The sequence below is a fragment of the Aspergillus ruber genome (genome assembly GCF_000600275.1).
Source record: "Aspergillus ruber CBS 135680 unplaced genomic scaffold scaffold00041, whole genome shotgun sequence".
In the NCBI taxonomy this organism is placed as follows: domain Eukaryota; kingdom Fungi; phylum Ascomycota; class Eurotiomycetes; order Eurotiales; family Aspergillaceae; genus Aspergillus; species Aspergillus ruber.
This window is the reverse complement of record NW_024467337.1, coordinates 1-23,865: the sequence shown is the minus strand read 5'-3', so window position 1 is coordinate 23,865 and position 23,865 is coordinate 1. Positions and strand designations below refer to the sequence as shown.

Genomic DNA, 23,865 nt, shown 5'->3' with positions numbered 1-23,865 from the left:
GAACATAAGCAGAGGAAAGAAGCCGGGAAACAACTATACTTATAGTTCTCGGTTTCCCCGTTTTCCCAGGTCTCATTCACGGATCCCAGATGCAACCCGGGGGCCCGAGAAAAACACACCCGCGTATCTGGTTTGCCGGATACCAAGCATGGAGCAAAGATATGCTTGCTCGTAGAAAGAACCGGGCAAAGAGCGAATAAGTCTTCTGCCGGGCAGAGGCGATCTGCAGCGGACATGTCGAATGGGGATAAAGGAAAAGAGGAGGCATTCCTAGGCCGGGGACAGCAATTGGATGCCTGTTGCAAGAATATAGACATGGTAGAAGTTAGTTACTGCCCGGACCAAGCCGTGGATAGAGCCAAGCTGGGGAATCGGCGCGGGGGAATGGACCGAATCCACTAGAAGAAACCAGTTAGGGTGTCCGGAATAGATACGAGAATTAAAACGGATTGACGATTTGAAACCTTTCTTCCTATTGGCTAGGAGATGCAGCTACTGTAGTACTAGAGTCTGATGAAAATGGTATATGCTCCGGATAGTAGTCCGTACAGTGTCATCGTAGCTGCGAGAGTAGAAGGCTTCCCGTGACATGCACGTGCTACTCGTCGTACTACAAGATTAGAAAAACAACCGCGTGACAACATCATAAACAAGCACGATGAGGACATCCGGCCCCTGCTGATGCTGACCAACCCGGGACTGCATATGGGTCTGAGAGGGGTTACTACAGACCCAGACAACAGTGGCTCTACGAAGTATGGCGTACTAAATGCTAATCAATAGCACTGCATGTACCCATAAAGAGTCCTGATCTTTCCGAGGTATGAAACGGCATGTCAAGATATGAGGGACTAATGATAGACAAAGTTGATCGGAGGATGGCCGTGTCTTCTCCCAGACTCTCAATCATCACAGCAAAATGGAATCCGATGGTTTCCGTTTGATAGCCGTCAAGTGGTGATGTTGCTGGTATGCTGGTAGTGGTGCTGGTGGTGGCAGCTGCCTTTCTGCCCAAGCATGTTTCTGTCACCTGCCATTGGGCTGATAGAGGCAACATGCCTAATCGAATAAAGCACAGTGTGTCGACTGGTGTTTGAGCGTGACTCTAGTAGAAGAGCCCCTCCATAGTCAGATGACGTGCATTCCTTTACCACTATCACTACTACCATCACCATCACCACTATCTCTCCTCAACATCACCACTACCACTACCATATCACCACACTAGACTCAGAGTATACTCTCCCCACGGGGTAGAATCCATTTAACCTTCCGAGTCGGTTCGTTGCGAAAATCCTGGGGTCAAAAAGTGGTCCAGTTACCGCTTCTTCTCCACCTGCTTTCTTCCGCTGTTTTTCTCCTCTTCTCCTACTCATCGCGTCGGCCAACCGCCGATAATAGGAAAGGATTGTTTATCGCTAAGATTCTTACTGGCTGTGAGTGCGTTGCCCCTATCTGATTAGCACAGTTGCTTTTCCCTTCCCGTGGTTTTTACTGCCTTTTGCATCACCGAAACTGACTCCGAACTTTGTCAGTTGCCGTTCTCTGCGGATATTGATTTCCGTGTGCCCACCAAACGTCATTACCCCCCTGCCTTACCCCAGGCGGCCCGATAGCGATCCTGTTATTCTCCGGAGATATCCCGTACGAGGCAGAAAAAAGCAATCCATCATGGGTTTCTTCATTGAAGACCTTTGGTCCAGTATATTCACCCCCGGTCCCACTCCGACCTTGCTCATCGCAACCAACGTCACCTTCGCTGCTCTGCAGCTCCTCCTCTTTGCGCTCCTCTTGGCAACTTACAGCATTCACTTCTTCGTTCTCTCCTTCCTTTCCGGCGCGCTATGGTGGTCGATCAATTGGTTTGCGGCGGAACTGAGGGCGATGCAGGCCCAGGAGGCTCGGAAGGAAAAGGAAGGAAAGAAGGCTCATGCGGACGGTAAACCGAGGTCGGGAGATGCTATGAGGACACCGGGGGCACTTGATACCGACAGCGACACGGAGACTGAGGAACAACGGCAGGAAACACCTTTGCCTACAGCTGCCACATCGGCTAGTCTTCAGCTGCCGGAGGAGCAGGGAGCCCGAAAGCGTCACAGTGTGAGCGGGGACAGCTCGGGATATGGAAGCACAGATAGTGAGTGGGAGAAGGTGGATGATCAGACTGAGTAGGGATCTAGTGTCCGATCCATTTTGGAGGAGATTTACCCGGTCATTCTTAAATTGTTGTCTAGGAGTACGGAGCAGAGGCCTGATTTGCTGCATGTGGCTACTACGGATGTACCTGTTTCGGAGTATGCAATGTGATGCTGCATGCATATCGTGTTCATATTCGTATTGCGATACCCAATAGAGACTGCTTGTCATAGTGATAGGCATACTACATAAGCAAAACAACCTTGGTCTTGTGTCTTTCTGTTCCTGGCAATGTATATCCGCGGAGTCTACAGTAGCAGTACGGACAGTGGGTGATGTAATCTACCACCACCCTTAGAATCATTGTAGAACTCCAGCCCCATTCACTGCTCTGTTCTTAATTTCCACTGCCATGTCTTCTAGTCAAGTAATACCCCCGTACAACTACTACTCGATGAATTCACGTGACATATCTTGGCAGCGATAAGCCTATCGCTCGGTCAAAACAATCAAGAACAAGAACGACGACGACCACGATCACGACGACCAGCCAAAAAGACCTGAAAAGATGGTCCGTCAATGAAGAAGATAACTGTCGACCCTATCGCCGGCTGGACGCAATGCATCCCCATTAAACCGCCCACGATGCCTCCCACCTCCACCATCACCACCAGCCGCAAGCGCGTCTTCAACTCCGTCTTCTCCGCGTCACCGGCCCCGGCGCCCTTCTCAGCCACAGACAACCCACCCTTGAAATCAATCGATCCCCTTGTGACGTCGCGATCCTTCGATGACAGCCAGCTTACAGAGCCGGACGAACTAGTACCGGACCAGGAGACATGGGACCGGGCGTGGGATGCCGCTACTGCGTTTCTGGCGGTGCCAGATCGAGGATTTGCGGCGTTGGGGCCATTTGAGGATATTGATGAAGAGGTGTTTTTGAAGCGGTGGAATCGGTATGAGAGACCATCGAGGAAGACTGCGGATGCAATGGGGTTTCTGGTTACGCAAGAGCAGCGGGGGAGTATAATTGATTGGTATGGGCAGGAGATACGGAGACATTTTCTGAAAAATTTCCGGAATGGGCTTTTTGATGTGGGTTCCGATTGGACCTAGATTCGTGGAATCGTGAGTGGATGCTAATGATGCAGTTGCTGTGCCATCCTGAGAAGGAAGGCTTGCTACAGAGAGTCGTCCGTTGTCTGGAATTGGCGCGTCGGATATACTTTACTCGCCTTGCGGAATACATCTTGCCCCTATTAGACGCCTCGGAACAAGAACGAACGTTTCTCAAGCTACACCGGACCTTTCATCACATGGTGGCATATTCGTCTGCCCTTCCGTGGGACCACGTTTCCGCCCTACTAAATCGAGAATTTACGAAAGAAGCTTTGACAATACTGGGAATCAACTCGTTGAAGGAAGAAGCAGTCCATGACGATTTCAGCGTAGACGAGGATATGGAGGTTGACCGAGAGTTCTCGGTTTCATATCGGCGCTGGCGCGAGGAACCGTCAGTCGACGCTCGGACGGAAATGATGACCGAGAACGAAGATGCAGAGGTTATCGCGGCACGTGACCGACTGCTGTCGCTTCTTAATGGTTTGCAACTTGTTGGACTGGGCGGAGATAAAGCACAGAAGGTGTTTGCGGGCGTTATGAATTCAATGATGATTGAGTTTGTTTTAGCTGCGTACCCCGGTCAATGGGAAGGACCGAGTTTGGTATCACAGCATTTGCGACACTGGGTTGAGAACGTCTTTGCTCGGCTTGTCGTTCAAGTGCTCGCTATTATCAACGTCCCCGAATCCGGGTCGAAGTTGTCAGACCATCTCGATGTGAATTTGAGCGACGTCGAGAAGTGGTATGAGACCGGGTTTACCTGCGTGGGAACACTTCGAATGCGCGAGCTTTTCGATGTGATGGTTGAATGGCCTGCTAGCAGCGGTGCCATTGATGATTTACGGCGTTTCACGACTAATCCCGCTACGCGGTTATACTTCACCCTATCCTTTGCTTCAGTACTCTGCGACCGACTATTGCACCCCGGTGCCTCAACCGTGGAGATTCTACAGCTGTACATTTCTATCATCCGAGCATTAAATCTTCTAGACCCCAAGGGTGTGTTGCTCGATCGAGTTGCTCGGCCGATCCGGCGATATCTCCGCGACCGCGATGACACCGTCAAGGTCATCGTGGGCGGTCTTCTTGCAGACCCAGATGCTGATGGCCAACCGGCACAATCGACCGGGGAAACACTGGTGGAGCTATCAGCCGAACTAACCAAAGCGCATCAAAACTCGTTACAGAACGACGGAGGTGAGCTGGACTGGAATGACATGAACTGGATGCCTGATCCAGTAGACGCTGCACCTGACTTCCGGAAGTCGAAGACTGCGGATGTCATTGGGAGTCTTATCAGTCTGTTCGACTCGAAGGAAACGTTCGTCAAGGAAATGCAGAATATGTTGGCAGAGCGACTTCTTCAGAAGCGGGCCGATTATGTGCAGGAGATGTCGGTTCTGGAACTGCTTAAGCTTCGCTTTGGTGATAATGCCTTGCAAGCGTGCGAGGTAATGATGCGAGATATCTTTGATTCTCGACGTGTCAACGGGGTTATCCGGAATGACCAGGGACTGGCCCAGCCTACTCCAGACGAACCTGCAGAGGAAATACCAGACCTACACGCTAAGATTCTCTCCCATTTCTTCTGGCCAGACATCCAAGAACAAATGTTCAAGGTTCCAGAAGAAATCACCACATTACAACAGCGCTATTCCACGGGCTTCGAATCTCTCAAGCCATCGCGCAAGCTCACCTGGCTCAACAATCTGGGACAAGTGACCGTCGAGCTGGATCTTGATGATCGCGTGTTCGTGGACGAGGTAACCACGTGGCAAGCGGCGGTGATCTACGCCTTCCAATCCACATCGCCGAATGACACGCAGCCGCCCATAACCAAAACCCTGGAACAACTAACGCAGGAACTACAAATGTCAACGCCCCTCGTCCGTAGCGCATGCCTCTTCTGGATCAGCAAACGCATTCTCACCGAACCCCAACGCGAAACCTACCGCGTTCTCGAAACCCTTCCATCCGGCGAAAACGAACCCGGCACCGACACAGAACCCAACACCACCGACACCAACGATGACACCTCAGCAGCCGCCGCAGCCGACGCCGCAGCCGCAGCCGCCGCCAAGGAATCTGCCGAAGCAGCGGCGATGGAGAAGATGAACCTGTACTGGCAGTTTATCGTGGGCATGCTTACGAACCAAGGGGCAATGCCATTGCAACAGATAGTCATGATGCTGAAGATGGTGGTGCCGGGCGGATTTCCGTTTAGTAACGAGGAGTTGAGGGAGTTCCTGGCGGGGATGGTGTCGAAGGGGAAGTTGGAGGTTAGTGGGGGGAAGTACAAGATTGTGCAGTAGCGGTTGTACGGATACGGTTATGATTAATGAAGTATTGCATGGCATAGAGGATTATCGAAGCATATGAATACAATTACCTAACATAATGGATGCGAGCGAGCGTGTAATGTCAACTGTGTCCGTCTCGCCCGAGTTGTATCCGGTCTACATGATTCTATACAGCCCTACCTACCACCACATACAGAATACAATGAGTGATGCCCGACATCGCACAAGAATAATTAGCATCACTCTGCTCACTCTACTATCTATTATCTCTTTCGAGTATCATACTAAATCATCTCATCTACTCTGGAGTATCTACTCGTAATGCCGTATAATTGGGCGTGGCACCGCAGAATCACAACATCCGCCAGGTATGATTGCGCCATCCCAACCCAACCGACAGCCTCCCCGGCCGTGCGGAAACCTCCAAAATACACCACCACAACGTTTCTGATTGAATAACGATGCTAATGCTCCCCGGTGTATTTGCGAAGATCTCTGGCACGCCATGTGCTCCACATTTTGGCACATCGCTAAGCTGCGTCTCGGCCGTCGGTTACAGAGTATAAATATACAGGGATGCCCCTCCCCCTCACTTTGCACCACATTCTGCACACTAGTTTTCACTATCCCGCTACACTCTACACATCCGCAATGGCTCCCGCTTTAACAGAGTCGCTCCCCGCGGCGCCGCACCAGCTGAACAGCAATGCGTCGCGGGATATCTTCCCCGATGGGTTGAAGACTACTGGCCAGCATGCCCCGCTGTATGATCATATTCGGGAATTCGAGCAATTCCCTAAGGAGATTACGGGACGGACTGCGTGGAAACCTGAGGAGTACCGTGGACAGCCCGAGAAGTGGACGCATGCCTTTAATGCAGAGGAGATCGAGGAGCTCAGCACAGCGGCGGATAACTTCCTCAACGCTAAGATTCCTTTGACTGGTATTTCCAAGGTAGGACACCTTAGGCTATATGCATGAGAAAAGGACTAACAGACATAGAAAAACTTTCCCCTCCCCAACCTCTCCAAAGACCTCGAAACCCTCCGCGAGGACCTCCTCAACGGCAAAGGCTTCATCCTCTTCAAAGGCTTCCCCGTCGAGAAATGGGGCAACCACAAGTCCGCCGTCGCCTACATGGGTCTCGGCACCTACCTGGGCTACTTCGTCTCTCAGAACAGCCGTGGCCACGTGCTTGGCCACGTGAAGGACCTGGGCGAGGACTCGACGCAGATTGACAAGGTTCGGATCTACCGTACCAATGCGCGTCAGTACTTCCATGCCGATGACTCGGATATCGTGGGCCTGCTGTGCATTGCCAAGGCACTTGAGGGTGGCGAGTCGGATATTGCGTCTTCGCATACTGTGTACAATGCGCTTGCAAAGGAGAGGCCGGATGTGTTGCAGACGCTGACGGCGCCGATTTGGTATTTTGATCGGAAGGGAGAGACGAGTGCGGGTCAGGAGGAGTATATTCGGACTTCGGTTATTTACCTCGAGCGCGGGGAGAATGCCCGTGTTTACACCAAGTACGCCCCTCTTCATCTTCTATATCATGCACATGCTAATAACAATGCAGATGGGACCCCTACTACGTCCGGTCTCTCTCCCGCTTCTCCGACGCAGGAATCATCCCCCCTCTCTCCCCCGAGCAACTCGAAGCCATCGAAGTCCTCGAAAAGACTTGCCAACGCTTCGCCCTCCACATGGTCCTCGACGTCGGCGACATCCAGTTCGTCACCAACTCGCACGTCCTGCACTCGCGTACAGAATACAAGGACTACCCCCCACCGGCCCCCAGACGCCACCTTATGCGTCTGTGGCTCGCGACGCCCGAGGAAGAAGGCGGCTGGAAGTTGCCGTTCTGGGATAGTAATGAGAAGAAGAGAGGTGGGATTCAGGTGGATGATCAGGCGCCTGTTGCGCCGTTGGATGCGGAGTGATCTGCTTCTTTTTGCTGAAAATATGTTTTATGAATGATAGACGACTGTATTGTATTGCTAGTGAATGGATGTACTATGTAAAGTATGCACTTCCGGGGATAGGATCCAATTTCCGAATCGGGTTATGTTATGAGAATTACTACCCCACAAGCCTGATGACTCAATTGTCAATTTTTCTCCCGTCTTCAATCCAACTTCCCTACTCATCTTAGATACAGGGTGGTAAAAGTGAACATGCATATTGCAATCCTCGACGCCGACATCCCCGTCCCCAAAGTCTACGCCTCCCGCGGCCTCTACAGCACCCAATTCCGTCACCTCCTCCAAGCCGCCGCCTCCCGTCTCACCACCACAATCAAAACCACACACGCAGTCCCAGAAATAAACACATCCTCCTACGACGTCGTCGGCGGCGTCCTTCCCCCGTCGAATCGACTGCGCAAACTCCCTCTTGCCCAAGAAAACGGAGCCAAAAATGAAAGCGAAGATGTCATCGACGGAATCTTGATAACGGGCTCTTCGAACTCCGCATGCGATAAGCACACGAAGCCTTGGATCATGGAATTAGAGCGGTTTATACGAATGGTTTTTGTGGAGTTCCCTGGGGTCAAGATCTTTGGGTCCTGTTTTGGTCATCAGATTATTGCGCAGGCTTTACTCTCTCCTTCTTTGCCGGAGAATGATGGTGCCGGATTCCATGTCGAGCAGTGTCCGTACGGGTATGAAGTGGGTATCGTGCCGATTACGCTGAATAGCGCGTTCAACGAGGCTTTCCCATATATTGCCAAAAACCTACAGAACCAGGAACTCAGATTACAACTCGTCCACGGAGATCGCGTCGTCCCCGTTCCGATCCCTAACAACACTACCAATTCGGACCCCAAACCAGACCGAATAATCCTCCCAACCCCATGGCTCAACCTAGGCTTTACAGCAAAATGCCCCGTCCAAGGCCTCTACCACCCTGGACGAGTATTGACCTTTCAGGGACATTTTGAATTCGACAGTTTCGTGAACCGGGAGACGTGTATCGAGTTTGGGAAGAGGTTTGGGTGGAGAGAGGATGATATTGAGGGGTTTGTGGAGAGTATTGATGCTGCTATTAAGAAAGAAGGGGAGGGAGGGGATGATGATGATTCGAGGGTTGCGGCTGAGGGAGTGGTTCTTTTTTTTGCTGGGTTGTGATAGTGTTTTGGGATATGTTGGCGAATGTATATATATATATATATATATAGTCGTGTATGTTATAGAGTAGATATGGACTTATGGGTCAGGATAATATAGAACTTAGATGATAGAAGTCTGCGATAAAACCAACCGTTTCTTCTCTTCTTTCTCCCACCGCAGTTTTAAACCATGGATCCAAACTTATCCAGTTTGACTGCATCATGGTTACTGTTGCCAGTGAATTGAAGTGGAAGCAGCTTCGTGTAACGGCATGAACCACCGAACTATATAAGTGAGTGCAATACTAAGCCGATAGGCTTAGTATCCTAGTCTTTTGCTCCTGGCGCAGCGGTTATGTTTTTAGAATGCACCCTAGAATCGTGGCCGTGACACTTCGTTTGGATCTTTTGATATATTGCTTTTCAGCTGGGATCTGCGGTCTTGCACTTGGGTTCAATGGCATGATAACGCTGCGAAGACCACACTGTTTCTCGGGACCTGGACGACTGAGGCAAGATAAAAAACCGCAGGAAGTCTAATATCTCAAGCTGCATGTTGAGTATATAGATAATGGGCAGCGAGATTGTTCTATGGCGAAAGCGACGCCGAACAACTGCTCTGCCAGGTGTATGGGTTTGAGATGCGTTGCTAGCTTCGGCGTAAAAGTAGGCTCTGGATGTTCAGCTGAACAAGCAAGATCTGGACCAGGGATGGAAAGTTGGCCCAACTACGTGGGACAATCTCTTGTTTGTGACCAAATGCCCTAACTGCTAGTTGGCTGAAGATGTTCATTTTCTTGCCGAAGATAAATAAGTCCTCGGTGAACTGTCAACGTAACACTTTACTGGATGCTTTCAGGAGCTACCTTAGACTCAAAACATGACGGAGGAAACGTCCTCTTTGGGAAAAGTTGAAACAAATGTGTCCCATCCAGAGTATAAACGAGTAAGAAAAGACGATAGAGCCGTAAGTGGCTGTCATTTACAAGGCAAGACCATACAGTGAATATCCAAGATAACATAGTGTCCCGTGTTTCTCATAATTCCGGATTATGAGCTTGGTATTTGTGTTGGTAATTTAGTAGGGCATCGGGTTGAGGCTGACGCTATTGAAAAATGACATCATCTGTAGAGTAAATTCCCCTTCCTCTTCGAACTTCAATATGCAGAAACCTCCCATCGGGATGGATTTGATCCGGGCTGTCCCTAGATCGAATTCATTGTCGTTGCTGACTGTGGTCTCAAAAGGATATCAGGATAGCTTACAGATATGCTGGAGAATACTTGTGAACCATCCTGTTAAATCTCTCTAGTTCATATATGCCATGTCAATGCTATATAGGATGGAGTTCCCACCGTCCAAATGGAATCAAAGAACAAATTATGAGAATGGATATATCGTGGAGGGAAGAGAAGAGCTAAAGTGGACAAGGGCAGTACTAATGGCGTCAATCATTCACCACTAGAAAAGCCATGTTAGTCCGAAGTAACCTTAAACAATGCTCAGTAAATGTATTATTAGATACCGGCAAGTAAAGTGATTAATAGCGTGCGATACTTGACATGGCCGCATCTCTGCGAGAGTGACTGGCCAAAGGGGATAACCACAACATCTCCTAGCTATGGTGCTTCCCCGGTAATATAAATGCGCACCGACAATGCAATCATTGATTATCATGCCGGTACATCTCCATAAGATATTCGGTAAATACCATGTTTACTTTGACGCAATCTTGATACCAAGCATTTCTGAGTTTTGCCCCATATGCGAAAAATGGCTTAAAAATGACATGGTCACGTTGAACTACTGTGCTACGCGCTTCCTTACCCTGTATTTCTTCAGGTCCATCTGCTATGCCGCTAATCACATGAATGACATTAATTAAGAAGCCAAGAATCCCCAGCAATGCCTTACTTTCTGTTACGCAGAGCACGTAAGCGATATTGAATGAGTTGCCCTTCCATGGCTATGCCTGGAAGACCTGGTTTTACGCGAAATGGGATACATTTCCATTCGCCTTTTCCGATATTTCCAGTCGCACAGCCTCTCTCTGACCTGGGATGTTCTAAAGACAATCGGTTGCCTTACCCTATCCAATCAGACCATACGTCCATTTGGCCCGAGCTGTTTATGAGGCCCCAGGTTGGCTGGTTTCTTTTCAACATTCATGCATGTCAACATGTTGCTGTTATAGCATCGGCCTCTTACGGAACTTCAGGTACCAATTGACCATTTCTAGTCCAAAGGTTGCTGAGCACCCCAGCCCTACTTTCTTGATACAGCCGAGATATCTCACCATCCTGTACATATGCCAGAGAAAATTTCGGTGTATTTCCCGTCATGGCACAGCTTCGCTCGCATACTCAACGCAGAATCCGAGATGAAAGGATTGCTGCCGATGTTCAGATTGCCTCGATTATCCAAATCCCAACATAACAGCTGATTGCATAAATGGAATCAACACCGAAGGGGAGGCATCCTTACATGTTCATGATGACAATACCAGACATTTCAATTGCGCAGATTGCGCAGAAGAGTTGAATTTGCCCTTGAAATGCATGGCATGAGAACACGGAATTGCGTAGAAAGATAAATTTCCCTGCGGTTTCCACTCCGGTACAATTCGAGGAGTCAGTTTGGAACTGGACCATCCTGCAAGCAGTGATCTCCAACTATCGGAACAACGCATAAATTCGTATAATCCACAGTGTTTGTTAGATTGCTTGGTTATCTTCTTATTTCAGGGTTCCTGCTGGTTCGTTACGCATGTTGCAGTTGCCATCAACCTCCCATATCTTGTACATGTGCAGCCCCTTGATCGTTTCGAAATGTACATATTTATCGTTTGAAAGTGTTGCTTGATATATATTTTGCTGTACTCCGTTCTGTAGTAGCTACTCCGCACATGCAACATACTACCCAGCCCTGAAACTACCCTTGCATTCCTAACCCCCCAGAGTCCTACATGCATCACCCAGCCAACCCCTCGTCACATTCCCTTCACACCACTATATGAATAAATCCAAATCTACCATTTCTCACCTCTACCAAAACCTATTCTACATCACTACTCTACAATACAAACAAAATGCACACCCTCCCTCTATTCACCCTGCTGGCAACAGCAGCAGCATCTACAAAAACCCTCTACGCAACGCACTACAACGGCACTGTTTACACCCTCTCGCTTGATCTTGAGGACAAGAACCCCGATAATGCGCTCAGCATAGCCTCTGAAAAAGATACCTGCGGTGAAATGCCTAGCTGGCTTACCCTAGAGCGGTCATCTGGTGTTCTCTACTGCTCTGACGAGGGCGGGAACGCGACGGTTCCAGGCTCACTCACCGCGCTATCCACCGCATCGGAAGGAACAGTGGAAGAGATTGCGAAAGTGGAGGACATCGGCGCAGGCGTTCACAGTGCTTTTTACGGTGGTGAGAGCGGCGTTGAGTATCTCGCCGTTGCGCATTAGTACGCTCCCTCCCCTCATCCCCCCACCTTTACAAACCTCAAATACTAACAGTTAGTGATAGCGGTGCCTCTGCCCTAACAACCTTCCCCCTTCCGTTATCCCCCAACACAGCTCCCCTCCAAACCCTCACCTACAACCTAACCGACCGCCCTGCGCCCAAGCCCGAACAAGACGCCTCGCACCCGCACCAAATCCTCCCCGACCCGAGCGGAAAGTTCCTAATCTCCCCGGACCTCGGCATGGATCTTATCCATGTGTACACTGTGAATGCGTCGACGGGATGGTTGGCTGAGGGTGAGGCTGTGGACTTCCCGGCGGGAAGTGGACCAAGACATGGCTTTTTTACCTCTGACGGAGAAGGGGGAGAGACGAGGTTGTATACGGTTAGCGAGTTGAGCGGTGAACTTACTATTTTCAACGTGAGCTATTCGGCAGACCGGCATCCGACTTTCCATAAGATTCAATCGATCATTCCGTATCCGAATGGGGCTCTGCCGTCTGGCGCGACGCCGGCTGGGATCCAGATTAGGGAGGGTGATATCTACATCTCGCTCCGCAGCGACCAGTCGTACCCGGACATTGAATCTGATGCTATCGCGACGTTGTTCATCAACGACGATGGCACGGCGGCATTCCACAGTCTCACCCCATCGTATGGTAAGGTGCCGCGGACGCTGATTGTTAATGACGCCGGAGATCTGGTAGCGATTGGGAACCAGGCGAGTGCGAGCGTGGTTGTTGTGCGGAGACTGGAAACTGGAGAGTTGGGTGAGGTTGTTGGACGGGTTCTTGTTGGGGAGACCGGGGAAGTTGGAGAGGCGGAGGGGTTGAGTAGTGTTGTTTGGGGATGATCGTTTTCAATTAGGATGGGATGGATGGTGAAATTTTAAATTGAAGTTGTTTAAATATTGACATTGACAGAACCGGCCGGAATGCAAACATGCGGTATCAACAACAGGAATAAGAATGTGAATGAACATGAATATAAACAGAACATGCAAGCCCATGACAAACGTGTATCAGTCTTTTTTTGTGTTTTCTCTGGTATAAATGAACAACCCAAGACAAAAATCAAACAACCAAGCACACTGACGCCCTAACCTTGACCCTTTCCTGGACGTCCAGTCGTACATTCGTAAGCGTATCCCTAGAAATAACAGTAAACAACGTAAACCAGTATAAGCATGAAACAAGCGTGAATCGTAAAGCGTAATATCAACAAACAGGTATCGTAACATATGTGCAAAAAAAAAAAAAAAAAAAAGATATCAAAGTGTAAAGTGTCAAGCATAGCGCATCACCGGAAAATGAGATCAACGAAATTCAAGCTGAAATGCCTTCCATTTACCCCCGACCGTGCGGCATCGCGGACACCCTCTCGGACCGGGACTAGGATGACTAGTCGGACCGGAGCCGGGGCCGGGGCCAGGACCGTGAAACATGTTGCCGTTAGGGCCGCTACCAGGACTCGAGGTTATGTTCCGGAACATATTGGCGGGACTGGTGAGGAACATCCCGACGCAGTCGCGACAGACACCGCAGATGCATTCGGTACAGGCGTAGCAGTCATCCAGCGCCCAGGGGCGCTGGCAGTTAGCGCAGTAGATGGTGACTTCTCTGCTCCGGAGCGACGCGGGCGTGGGGTTCGAGAAGCGGTGGTGTTGTCGTGCGTGCATGGATGAGGGGTACATGTTGTAAACCGGACTGGAGTCTGATAGTGCGGACGGGGCTAGATTACGAGAGACCGGGAAGTTCTTGCCTGAGGCACTCGAGGCCGAATCGAGCGATGATTCGATGGATGGGAAGGGTTCTAGATCCGAGTCGCGACCGCGGTGCATTTGCGGTGGCGGGGTCAGCGACTTGTGTAGGGGCGATGCAGTGTACGGCGGTGGGAGCGAGCGATGCGGGGGATGGAAGGCGGGAGGGAGCGAGGAGCGGATCGGCTGGTCCAACGGCGCGGAGGTGATATTGGCGATAAGCGGAGGGATCGTAGGCGACGGGCCGTGCTGGTTCTGTTAGCACCATTCGTCTCAATTCATATACAGGGGCGGGGGACTACCTCTGAAGAACGGTCATCATCGGCCTCTGTAGCGGACGTAGCAGCTTCAATCAGATCTTCCCAGCGCTTACCTTGGGCCCAGGCGGCGGCTTGCGGTTCCGCAGACAAGGCCTTGCGTTCACCGAGACTGGGACGACGGGGCCGATCGTGTTTGGGTTTGTGAGCATTTTGCGTGATGGATGACTTGCGCGGTCTGGGGAGCCGGTCTTTGCGGTGGATCGGGGGCAGCGTCGAGGAGCGCGGTGGGGGCGAATGGGACAGGATGGAGGGGAGCAGGAAATCCTTTCTCGGGCGCGGGGGAGAGAAGGGAGGCAGGGAGTCCTCGTGTCTAAAATGATCGCGCAGAGGCGGGAGTTCAACGGAGCGAGTGTCCTGAGTTATTAGCGACGCCCGGAATGCCGGTGAACGCAAGCATACCTCCTCCCAGTCGGAGGCGAGGCGATGATGGTGCAATTGAGCCAGTGCGACAGCGGCGGTGGCGGCGGCGGGGTGAGGTTCATCGGGGGGAGAATCAACTTGTATAGCCTTCTCTGCAGATTATAGAGTCAGAGAGACATCATGTAGACACCTCTGTAGAGATAAATACCCTGGTTCACCATGAGAAGAAAGCTCTCCTCGGTAGCCGGCAGCTTAGGAATGTAATGAGTGGGATGAGCGCGCCGGATGTGCTCCTGCATCGAGCGAAAGCGTTTTTCCTGGAGTTGTATTAGACGATATCAAGCGATATTCTCTGCAGCAGCATACTCCCAAACATCGCTTGCGACAATTGGAGCCGTCGTTGTTCTTCAGAGGACAAACGACCTCGTTAGAGGCATCCGTCACCGAAAAGGAGGAGAGGGAGCTCCGGGGGGGCATGTCGACTGTATGTAGAACGAGGAAGAATGTAGAGCAAGTGAAAGATAAAGACAATGTATAGACAGAAAGAGGATAGGGAATAGAGACAGAAATAGAGAATAGAGCAAAGGAATAGATAGATACGAGGGGAGCTCAGCTGGACATTCCGAGCTGAGCTTAGCTGGAGCTGATGTACTCGATGGGGATGTATGCAGTGGGAGTGTATGCAGTATAAGGGTGTATAAGGGTGTATACGGACGTGAAGTGTAATGTAAATTTTAAATGTGAAGAATGTGAAGAATAAAAGATAAAAGAAATGAGAATAAAAGAAAAGCCTCAGGAGGGGAAACCGTGGGAATACGGGGGAGCTCTGGCCACTTAAAATCCCGATAATAGACTCGCATCGACTCCCCATCGACTCCCATACATTCCTCATGCAAAATCAATGCACTAAAATGTAAATTAATGTAAAAAAAAAAAAAAAGCTCTATAAATGCGACCTCCTCAACTTCTCCCCCAACACCCTAACACTCTCTCCACACATCTCCTCTATATCTACATTGGCAATGATCCCATTCCGTCGGTTAATCTCCCTCTCGATTCCCTCCACATCCTTCTCAACTCCGGGAGCCCGCCATTCATACGCATCGCCGATAAACCGACTACTCTGCACCAACCACTGACTGCGCTCGCGACGCACGGTGTCAAAGGTCGCCAATACAGCTTCTAAATCCTTGGCCGTTGTGACCCGTTCATCTGACAGTAGGGTCGCTAGCACCGCACTGTCCTCGATGCAGAACCCGGCGCCTGCTCCGTGGTGAGGGGACGTTGCATGAGCTGCGTCCCCGGCGATTCCGATGCGGCCTTTGTAGAATGTTGGCACCGGGTTTTCTCCTAGGTCATAGATTGCCCACTACTTTTATTAGCACTTTCTTTCTTTATGAAGCAGCATGGTATACGCACCACTGCCAACTCCGGATCGGTCAGTTTCAGCAAGTTCGTCACGTTCGGCCCGTAACCCGCAAAGTCGCGCAGTGCTTCATCCCGAGTACCCGAGCGAGTCAGGCGCGGATAGTCCGTCCACTCGTCTGGCGTGGTATGGAAAGCCACGATGTTCAACGTTCTTCCTTGATTCACGGGGAACGTCAACATGTGGTTATTCGGGCCCATCTACATCATTAGTCCTGTAACTCAAACCAACGCACAAGGTACAAAACTCACGTGCATGCACGAATTCGACGCCAATTCCTCCCCAATTGCCTCAATGGCCTTCTCCATCGGCACCAACCCCCGATACGCATACTTATGCGTAAACGACGGCGTCGCACTCGGATGCTCCTCACCAACAATCAACCCGCGCACCTTGGATTTAATCCCATCGCACCCAATAACCACATCCGCCTCCTCAACACTCCCATCACTAAACCGCATCGCCATTCTCCCGCTGTCACTTTCCGCCACAGTGTCAAGATGCTTATTGAACCGCGCGATTCCCTCCGGAATCAAACGCACCATCTCATCCAGAAAATGCGCCCGGTGAACCCCATTCTGCCCCAATCCATTCCTGATCGTAAATTTAATCTCCTGCCCCTTTCCCGGTTCGTGCCCCGCGGAATTGAATCCGTCTAGGTAATCAAACCACACGTCCTGTTTGCTGGGCCACTGATTGCGCGTGCATACTTTTTCAAACGCCCGGTGGATGCCGTCGTGGCATACTTTCATGGCTTGCACGGCGTTGGGCGAGAAGGAGACTCCTGCGCCGACTTCGCCGAAGGCTGGCGCTTGTTCGTAGATTGTGAGAGGGATGTTGCGGTGGTGCAGGGCTATGGCAAGGGTTATGCCTGCGATGCCGCCGCCGATGATGGCGACGTGGAAGTTTTGGGCTTTAGCCATTGTCGTTGTTTGTCTGTTTGTACTTGGTATTGGGATTGAGGTCTATGGTCTAGTCTACGTATAGTGTTGGCTGGCTTATATGCTGTACTGGATTGGGCAGTCGGAACTCGGCGTCAAGCTTCGGCTAGCGAGTGGAGGCGAATTAGGCTGTCGGATGGTGAGCCGTTATAGCCATGGCTATATAACCCATTCTTGGGATTGCGTGGTCAATGTCTTCCGACAGCACAGAGCAAACAAGCTGCATCCACAGTGGCTACGTGTGGAGTAGTGGTATACTATGCGGAATACAAAGTACGGCTGGGGTATACCCGATAGGACGATAGGACGATAGGACGGCTTTACCCCACAGAGGGTTTATCTTGTTATAGCTTATAGGCACTTGCAAATGGGTATTCCGCTAGAATATACGGAGTCCATAGGTCTCATCAACTCGTTGTTCTAGCAATATTCGCATGCACCTGCATGCATCTGTAATGTAATCATCCGGACTGAAGTGCATGCACTCGCCCGATAGCTACCCCACATTCAATTGGGCACTCTTCCGAAAGCCCCGCGCGCTTCCGATATCCCAATGCGGAGTTCGGATACACTTTGTACTCCGTAGTCTTGGGTGACGGCGAATTACTAGAAGCGGTATAGCGTTCCTGTTTAGGTTTAGCGTCCCATTGCCGCTTGGCATTGCTGTGCGTGCTCTATAAAGTCGCCCTCCATCGCTGCTTCAACTTCAACCAAATTTTCTTTCACCTTTCGCTCCTGCCGCCTATGAATTTGGTGAGGCATTTTTGCTATTGATCCTCAGTCTAGATCCCCTCCTTGCGCCACCCCCTTTTCGCAGAATGCGGTCATAATCATCCTAAAGCTGCAGTCTGACACCAGTGTGGTCCCCTACTCATGTTGAAAACTCTGCTAACGGAGAATGATGTTTGAGATACTATGATTCCCTGCAAATTGAATGGTCCATAATTTTCGTCACGTCATCGTCAAATCCTTCATCTTGCACTGGCTGCGCGTCCCCTGGTGGATCAGTTTTCTATGAATATCACTGTGCCATGTTCATGCCTACGTACAATACTACGATTGGTTGCCTTGTTCGAAGAACAACCTGTTAGTTATTGTGTTCCATTGTTAGCGCAGCGGCATCGGCCACCTCCGCTTTGGCTTTATTTTTAACTCCTTTCATCTGAGTTCTGGATGCATAGACAACAACTCAGCCTTCCCTGACCCGCAGGTGAGAAAGAATTGGTTGGCGTATAAGGACAGGTTGAACTGTTGATTTGTCATGCTTATGACTGGCATCCGTTGTGTATTGGGAATAGTCAGCAGGAAAAAGTATCCAGCTTCTCCTGGCCTGTGCCGGACAGGCAACAGGGAATCGATTGGAGTAGTTGAAGATGCTAGTCTGTCACCAACTTCATCTCTTGACTGGCGCTCATCGAATGCTGAATATCTAGAGCAGTTTGGTAGGAATAGTGGTCGAGCTCCATTCCTGCATTGGACTTGGGTGGGAAATGGGCGATTCATCGATTTCGATCGTATACGACCCCGGATTGGTTGGCAAAGATCGGCTGGAAGGATGAGACACCAATGGTTTTGGAAGAAATTGATCATCTTTGAGCGGTGAAATGAATCAAACTGGATGAAAGCTCGGCACTCCAAGGATCCACCCCTCAAGCCACCTCTACTCTGGACTCAATAATCAATAAACGGTCTGGAACCAACCCACTGTCATCAGGATCCATCTAGGGAATTGGCATGGTCATTGAACCGGATAACACCCGAGTTGGAATTCATATTGGGCATTGGTTATTCAACATATTCTGTGATCAACTGTGCACATAATCTTCCACAGCAAATCACTCATAGCCCACTAGATCTTGTTCACTACTTATTGGCCGGGCGAGGAATCGTCGACCAAGGCCCTCTAGCTCAATAAGGGGTGGAAATAGCCACGGTGCATTATCTGCTTGGTGTAGATATTTGATGACGGCATTGTAGATCTCTTGTTGTTCAGCTGGACACTGTCCAAATGTCCAGTGAATAAGCTGATAGACAATATATTCTAGTAGGTGATGGTATTGTACCTTTTGTCAAACAAGAGTGAGTCACAACTTCCAATGGTCGAGAACGTAAGTTGCAGCAAGCTCAGGCAAAACTCCCCTGAGGTTGTTTGTTACATTCTCTCCTAACTAGTGATTGGTTATCGGTAGTACCGGGACAATTCCAACAGAAAGGAGCCGCAACATGTTGGTATCAAAACTTTTTGCGATTCAGAGATGGACTCATGTGGCACAGTCTCAACAATTATGGAGTGGACTGAAGATCTGGAATAAATAAAGCATAGAATATTTAAAGAGCCAGATTTGGCATGAGTTCTCTTTCATCCATATCTGCCCTTGGGGTTATACAAAATGGATCGGGTGTGTTGGACTAAGGAGGAAGATGCAGTTGCTATTGTACTCAATATGTGGGGAATCACACCAGAGACAATTGGCCGTCTACTGACCAATAAACGGGCCATGGTCAGAGGTATCCAAGAAGGAATTGTGGCTGGAATGGTAGCTACAACACCCCAATACGAAAGAACAACCAATGCTGTCCAAGGAAGACTGGCCAGGATTTGCAAAACACATCCTGAGATTTGGTCAAACAAAGGCAGCTGGAATAGGAACACAGTCCCTGCTTTCCTTGAGAATTCCCAACTTGACTGAGACCTTGTCCGCAATCTCTTGACATTGACACCAGTGTTACAGACCCCTAAGGCACTAATCTCACGTGATTATGCGGGGAGTCAAGGCAGAATCATTGGACTATAAGCTCTGGTAATAATGCAGGAAGGACAGGGATCATAGGTGATAGTTAACAGGCGCATCACGTGATCAACTACCATATACCATGGCTTGGCATTGGTAGATGGTATACAACTACCATAGTCACGAGCTTCAGAAGACTTACGGGAGCCGACGAAAGGGAAGCAATGGGAGACTCTGATACAGAGGCGTCAACAGGCACCTCTCCCGGCCAGGGAAGACCACGAAGGAATGTGAGCCGACCAGCGCACCTCAGCGAAGAACAGGCGCACGACGCGTCCCTCAGCGGAAAAAGAACCAGAAAAACAAACCCAACAAAGCAGATCAACAACCAAGACAACGAGACAAGATCAAATTCCTCCAGCTCTACCAGATTTTTGCATCTGGTTTTAGAAAAGCTGGATGATCAGGCGACCGCGATCCAGCACCTCCAACAGCATGCTGAGAGGAGGGAGCAGGAACACCAAAATCAAATCGTGTTAATGCAAGAACAAATCAAGGCACTCACTGGGACCATCGAGTCAACACAAGCCAACTACAATGATGAACTCAAGAAAATGGTTGGCGAAATCCAGACAGCAATTTCAGGATCGCAGCTGGCTACTCCTCCAGTTCAATCACCGAGCACAGGCAGAAGTTGGGCGTCTGTGGTGACCCCATCTTCAGCAATCTCTCCAGCAACCCAGATGGCAAGAGCAGCACTAGGTCTTCCAAGCATCAAGATCAACTTATGGACGGCTACAATGGAAACAAAACAACTCCTGACCGACCCAACCTTAACCAAAACAACCATTAACAATGAACTGAGCAAAGATCAAAACACCAAACAGGTTCAGGTTGAAGGAGTGAAATCTACTCCCGGGAACTCACTTAAAGTTTTTGTGAACAGCGAGGAAGACGCCAGGGTTCTCCAGCAGAACCAGGCCTGGTTAGAAAAACTGCAGGGGGCAAGGCTTGGACAAGAACCGTGGTACCCAATCAAAATAGATGATGTCAGGAAGATCGATGTCTTTGAGAATGGGGAACTGCGAGAAGATTTTAAGGACATGTTCCAACAAGAAAACGAAGCCCAGGCCCAGAGGATATCCTGGCTTAGTGGCCCAAAACCATACGGATCCATGATAGCATATCTCTCTAAGGCGAGTGACGCCTCACGGCTACTCCACCGCAAAATGGTCCAGATTAGGGGTGAAGTATCATTCACATCTGAATATCAATACCAACAAAGACCAATGAGATGTCGTAACTGCCAGAAGTACGGCCATAAAGAGGCTAGATGTAAAAATCAAACAGTTTGCGGGAGATGTGCTGGATCCCACAAGGTCATTGAATGCACAGTTGCAGAGAGAAAATGCGGAGCATGTGGAGGAGGTCATGAGGCATCATATTCAGGTTGCAGTCAATGGAAAGATGAGATAACGAAGCTCAGAAATCGAAATGGAGCCCAAGTTCATGGCAGGAATCCTGGCATGACCATCTCTAACCCCAATTAATGTTTCAAGTGATACAGGCAAACCTCAGGAAAGGACCAGAGACCCAGCTCAGCCTTCTGAATGACAGTACCCTGGCGAATAACGACCTATTAATGATAACGGAACCCTGCATTTATGAGATTGATGGAGAACGATTTACCCATACTCACAACAAATGGCAACCAATCCTTCCACCAGAAGTCAAAGATGAGAATAACAAGAAGACGGCAACTCGCAGTATGATCTGGGTGAAAAAGGATCGAGGGTTGGCCCAAGAGGTGGACACAGGTTCATCAGATATAACGGCAGTTGTACTACCAGTGAACAATCGACACCTGGTGGCTATATCAGTCTACGTCCCACCTGAATTAGGTCCAAGAGGATACACGAGACTGCAAAAAACAACCCAGGAGATAAAGAAGATATGCAAGAGCCAACAAGAGAAACACGAAGAGAAACTAGATGTCCTCATTACAGGAGACTTCAATTGACATGACCCTATGTGGGGAGGTGACCATATCGCGAACTCGCGCTGGCTGGGAGAAGCACAGCCACTGCTGGAACTAATGATAGAACTCGGACTACAAAGCCTGCTTCCCCGGGGTACCATAACATATGAATCAGGCCCTTGGAAGTCAACAATTGACCTCACATTGGCCTCAGAATCCCTTGCAAGGAGAAAGATACACTGTCACACCCACCAAAATGAGCATGGATCAGATCACCGAGCAATTGAAACAGTCTTTGCAACTGATACATCCAGCAGACTAGAGTCTCAAACAGTTCTACCAAGGTACCTTTTTCAACATGCCCCCTGGGACAAGATTCGACATGATCTAGAACAGAATGAGTGGACATACAAGGAGATAAAAGAACCAGACTCCCTGGAACATCACCTCCAAACTCTGATGGAACGGGTAACCAGAGTGATCACAGAGAATACTCCGAAAGCAAGACCTTCCCCTTATTGCAAGAAATGGTGGACCGCGGAGCTTTCTAGTTTGCAAAAAGAATACTCGGCAGTCAAGAACCAATGCACAAGGTTCAGCCGATATGAGGTCCCTTGTCCAGATCTGGCAGAAGCAGTACGTGTACTTCGCCAGAGATATCACACTGCAATCAGAGATCAAAAGCGACAACATTGGAGGAAGTTCCTGGAGGATGCAGATAATATCTGGCAAGCAGCAAAATATGCAAGAGATAACAAAGCAAGCCTCAATACAATACCAACACTACAAGCAAGAAACACAGTGGTGGAAACAGATCAAGACAAAGCTAAACTTCTCTTAAAAGCTTTTTTCCCACCACTTCCTCCAATTCAACATGAGAGACCAGCGGAATTCCCACCATCACTTACCTTGGAACCTATATCAGACAGGGAAGTAGAAGATGCAACAATGAGGATGAACAAATGGAAGGCCCCTGGGCAAGACCAACTGCCAGTAGGGGTGTGGCAAATGCTCTGGCCTGTGGTTGGAAAGACGATCTGCCACCTCTTGCGGGCATCAATCAGATTAAGCTACATTCCTAGACAATGGAAAGTAGCAAAGATCATCCCACTGAGGAAGCCAGACAGGGACCACACCCTACCTAATTCATACCGACCAATTTCTTTGCTGTCCACCTTAGGTAAAATACTGGAGGCCACCATTGCCACAAGAATATCCTACCTGGTGGAGAAATACAACCTGCTACCTGAAAACCATTTTGGAGCAAGGAGACGGAGATCCAGTGAACAAGCACTCAACATCCTCATGGAGAAGATATATGAGGCATGGAGAGAGAGGAAGGTGCTCAGTTTGGTCAGTTTTGATGTTAAGGGGGCATATAACGGCGTGGCCAAAGAAGTCTTAATCCAGAGATTGCGAGAGAGAAGGATCCCAGTGGAACTGGTACAATGGGTTGATGCCTTCTGTTCAAACCGAAAGGCAGTGATTGTAGTCAATCAACACTGCTCAGAGGAAATGGAGATCACATTCCTGGGGCTCCCACAGGGTTCACCGCTATCACCAATCCTTTACCTCTTCTTTAATGCCGGATTAGTGGATACCAAGATCACTCAAAACAAAGGTGCAATTGCCTTTGTTGATGACTTTACGCGCTGGGTGGTTGGATCATCAGCAGAAGAGAATACAAGAAGAATCCAGAAGCAAGTCATACCCAAAGCACTACAATGGGCTGCCCAGTCTGGAGCCACATTTGAGGCCCAAAAAACTAGCTTCATCCACTTCACCAAGCGAAAAACACAACGACAGCTGCCAGCCCTTCCCCTAAAGATCGAGCAACAGGAGGTTGGCCCCAGCACAACAACTAAGATCCTAGGAGTTGTCCTAGACCAGGAACTTCGATTTAAGGATCATGTTGGAAGAGTCACCAAAAGGGGTATCAAGGCAGTGCAAGCCCTAGCCAGACTGAGAGGACTGACCACTCATACTGCACGACAACTATATGAGGCATTGGTGGTTCCAGCAATCACTTATGCGGCTTCAGTTTGGACATCCATCAATAAGAACACTGAAATCTCGTATTGGATCACAAAACCATTGGATATAGTCCAGAGAACAGCAGCGCGAACCATCACTGGACTCTTCAAAACTGTGTCAATCCCCATAGCAGAAGCTGAAGCCGGGATTGACCCACTGGATATCCAAGTTAGGAGA

General features: G+C 49.6%; 8 protein-coding genes across 8 annotated transcripts; 6 read left to right on the top strand and 2 right to left on the bottom strand.

Annotated features, from left to right (window-relative positions):
- The first annotated feature begins 1,435 nt into the window (after positions 1-1,435).
- On the top strand, positions 1,436-2,413 carry EURHEDRAFT_389948 (V-type ATPase assembly factor PKR1). The gene has a single exon (XM_040779810.1). It carries the CDS (start codon positions 1,672-1,674, stop codon positions 2,170-2,172), a length of 501 nt encoding a protein of 166 aa, XP_040634586.1. The 5' UTR covers positions 1,436-1,671; the 3' UTR covers positions 2,173-2,413.
- Positions 2,414-2,781: 368 nt separating this feature from the next.
- Positions 2,782-5,570, top strand: EURHEDRAFT_466132 (anaphase promoting complex subunit 2; the record flags this gene model as incomplete). Its single annotated transcript, XM_040785072.1, has 2 exons — positions 2,782-3,231; positions 3,288-5,570. 2 exons carry the CDS (start codon positions 2,782-2,784, stop codon positions 5,568-5,570), a joined length of 2,733 nt encoding a protein of 910 aa, XP_040634585.1.
- A 639-nt stretch (positions 5,571-6,209) lies between these two features.
- On the top strand, positions 6,210-7,501 carry EURHEDRAFT_466041 (TauD/TfdA family dioxygenase; the record flags this gene model as incomplete). Its single annotated transcript, XM_040785065.1, has 3 exons — positions 6,210-6,512; positions 6,561-7,087; positions 7,138-7,501. The coding sequence occupies 3 exons, from the start codon at positions 6,210-6,212 to the stop codon at positions 7,499-7,501; spliced, it is 1,194 nt and encodes a 397-aa protein (XP_040634584.1).
- A 207-nt stretch (positions 7,502-7,708) lies between these two features.
- Positions 7,709-8,819, top strand: EURHEDRAFT_416934 (type 1 glutamine amidotransferase). Its single transcript, XM_040783088.1, has one exon. It carries the CDS (start codon positions 7,736-7,738, stop codon positions 8,684-8,686), a length of 951 nt encoding a protein of 316 aa, XP_040634583.1. The 5' UTR covers positions 7,709-7,735; the 3' UTR covers positions 8,687-8,819.
- A 2,856-nt stretch (positions 8,820-11,675) lies between these two features.
- EURHEDRAFT_389944 (putative isomerase YbhE) lies at positions 11,676-13,423 on the top strand. Its single transcript, XM_040779809.1, has 2 exons — positions 11,676-12,139; positions 12,202-13,423. Exons 1-2 carry the CDS (start codon positions 11,757-11,759, stop codon positions 12,989-12,991), a joined length of 1,173 nt encoding a protein of 390 aa, XP_040634582.1. The 5' UTR covers positions 11,676-11,756; the 3' UTR covers positions 12,992-13,423.
- rfeD (putative transcription factor RfeD) lies at positions 13,410-15,347 on the bottom strand. Its single transcript, XM_040779808.1, has 4 exons — positions 14,944-15,347; positions 14,786-14,894; positions 14,200-14,729; positions 13,410-14,146 (listed from the first exon to the last, which is right to left on the bottom strand). Exons 1-4 carry the CDS (start codon positions 15,052-15,054, stop codon positions 13,454-13,456), a joined length of 1,443 nt encoding a protein of 480 aa, XP_040634581.1. The 5' UTR covers positions 15,055-15,347; the 3' UTR covers positions 13,410-13,453.
- A 173-nt stretch (positions 15,348-15,520) lies between these two features.
- EURHEDRAFT_533995 (salicylate hydroxylase) lies at positions 15,521-17,316 on the bottom strand (the record flags this gene model as incomplete). Its single annotated transcript, XM_040787272.1, has 3 exons — positions 16,255-17,316; positions 15,997-16,203; positions 15,521-15,946 (listed from the first exon to the last, which is right to left on the bottom strand). The coding sequence occupies exons 1-3, from the start codon at positions 16,924-16,926 to the stop codon at positions 15,521-15,523; spliced, it is 1,305 nt and encodes a 434-aa protein (XP_040634580.1). The 5' UTR covers positions 16,927-17,316.
- A 2,584-nt stretch (positions 17,317-19,900) lies between these two features.
- Positions 19,901-21,152, top strand: EURHEDRAFT_381505 (uncharacterized protein; the record flags this gene model as incomplete). Its single annotated transcript, XM_040779423.1, has 2 exons — positions 19,901-20,926; positions 21,027-21,152. The coding sequence occupies 2 exons, from the start codon at positions 19,901-19,903 to the stop codon at positions 21,150-21,152; spliced, it is 1,152 nt and encodes a 383-aa protein (XP_040634579.1).
- Between the last annotated feature and the right edge of the window lie 2,713 nt (positions 21,153-23,865).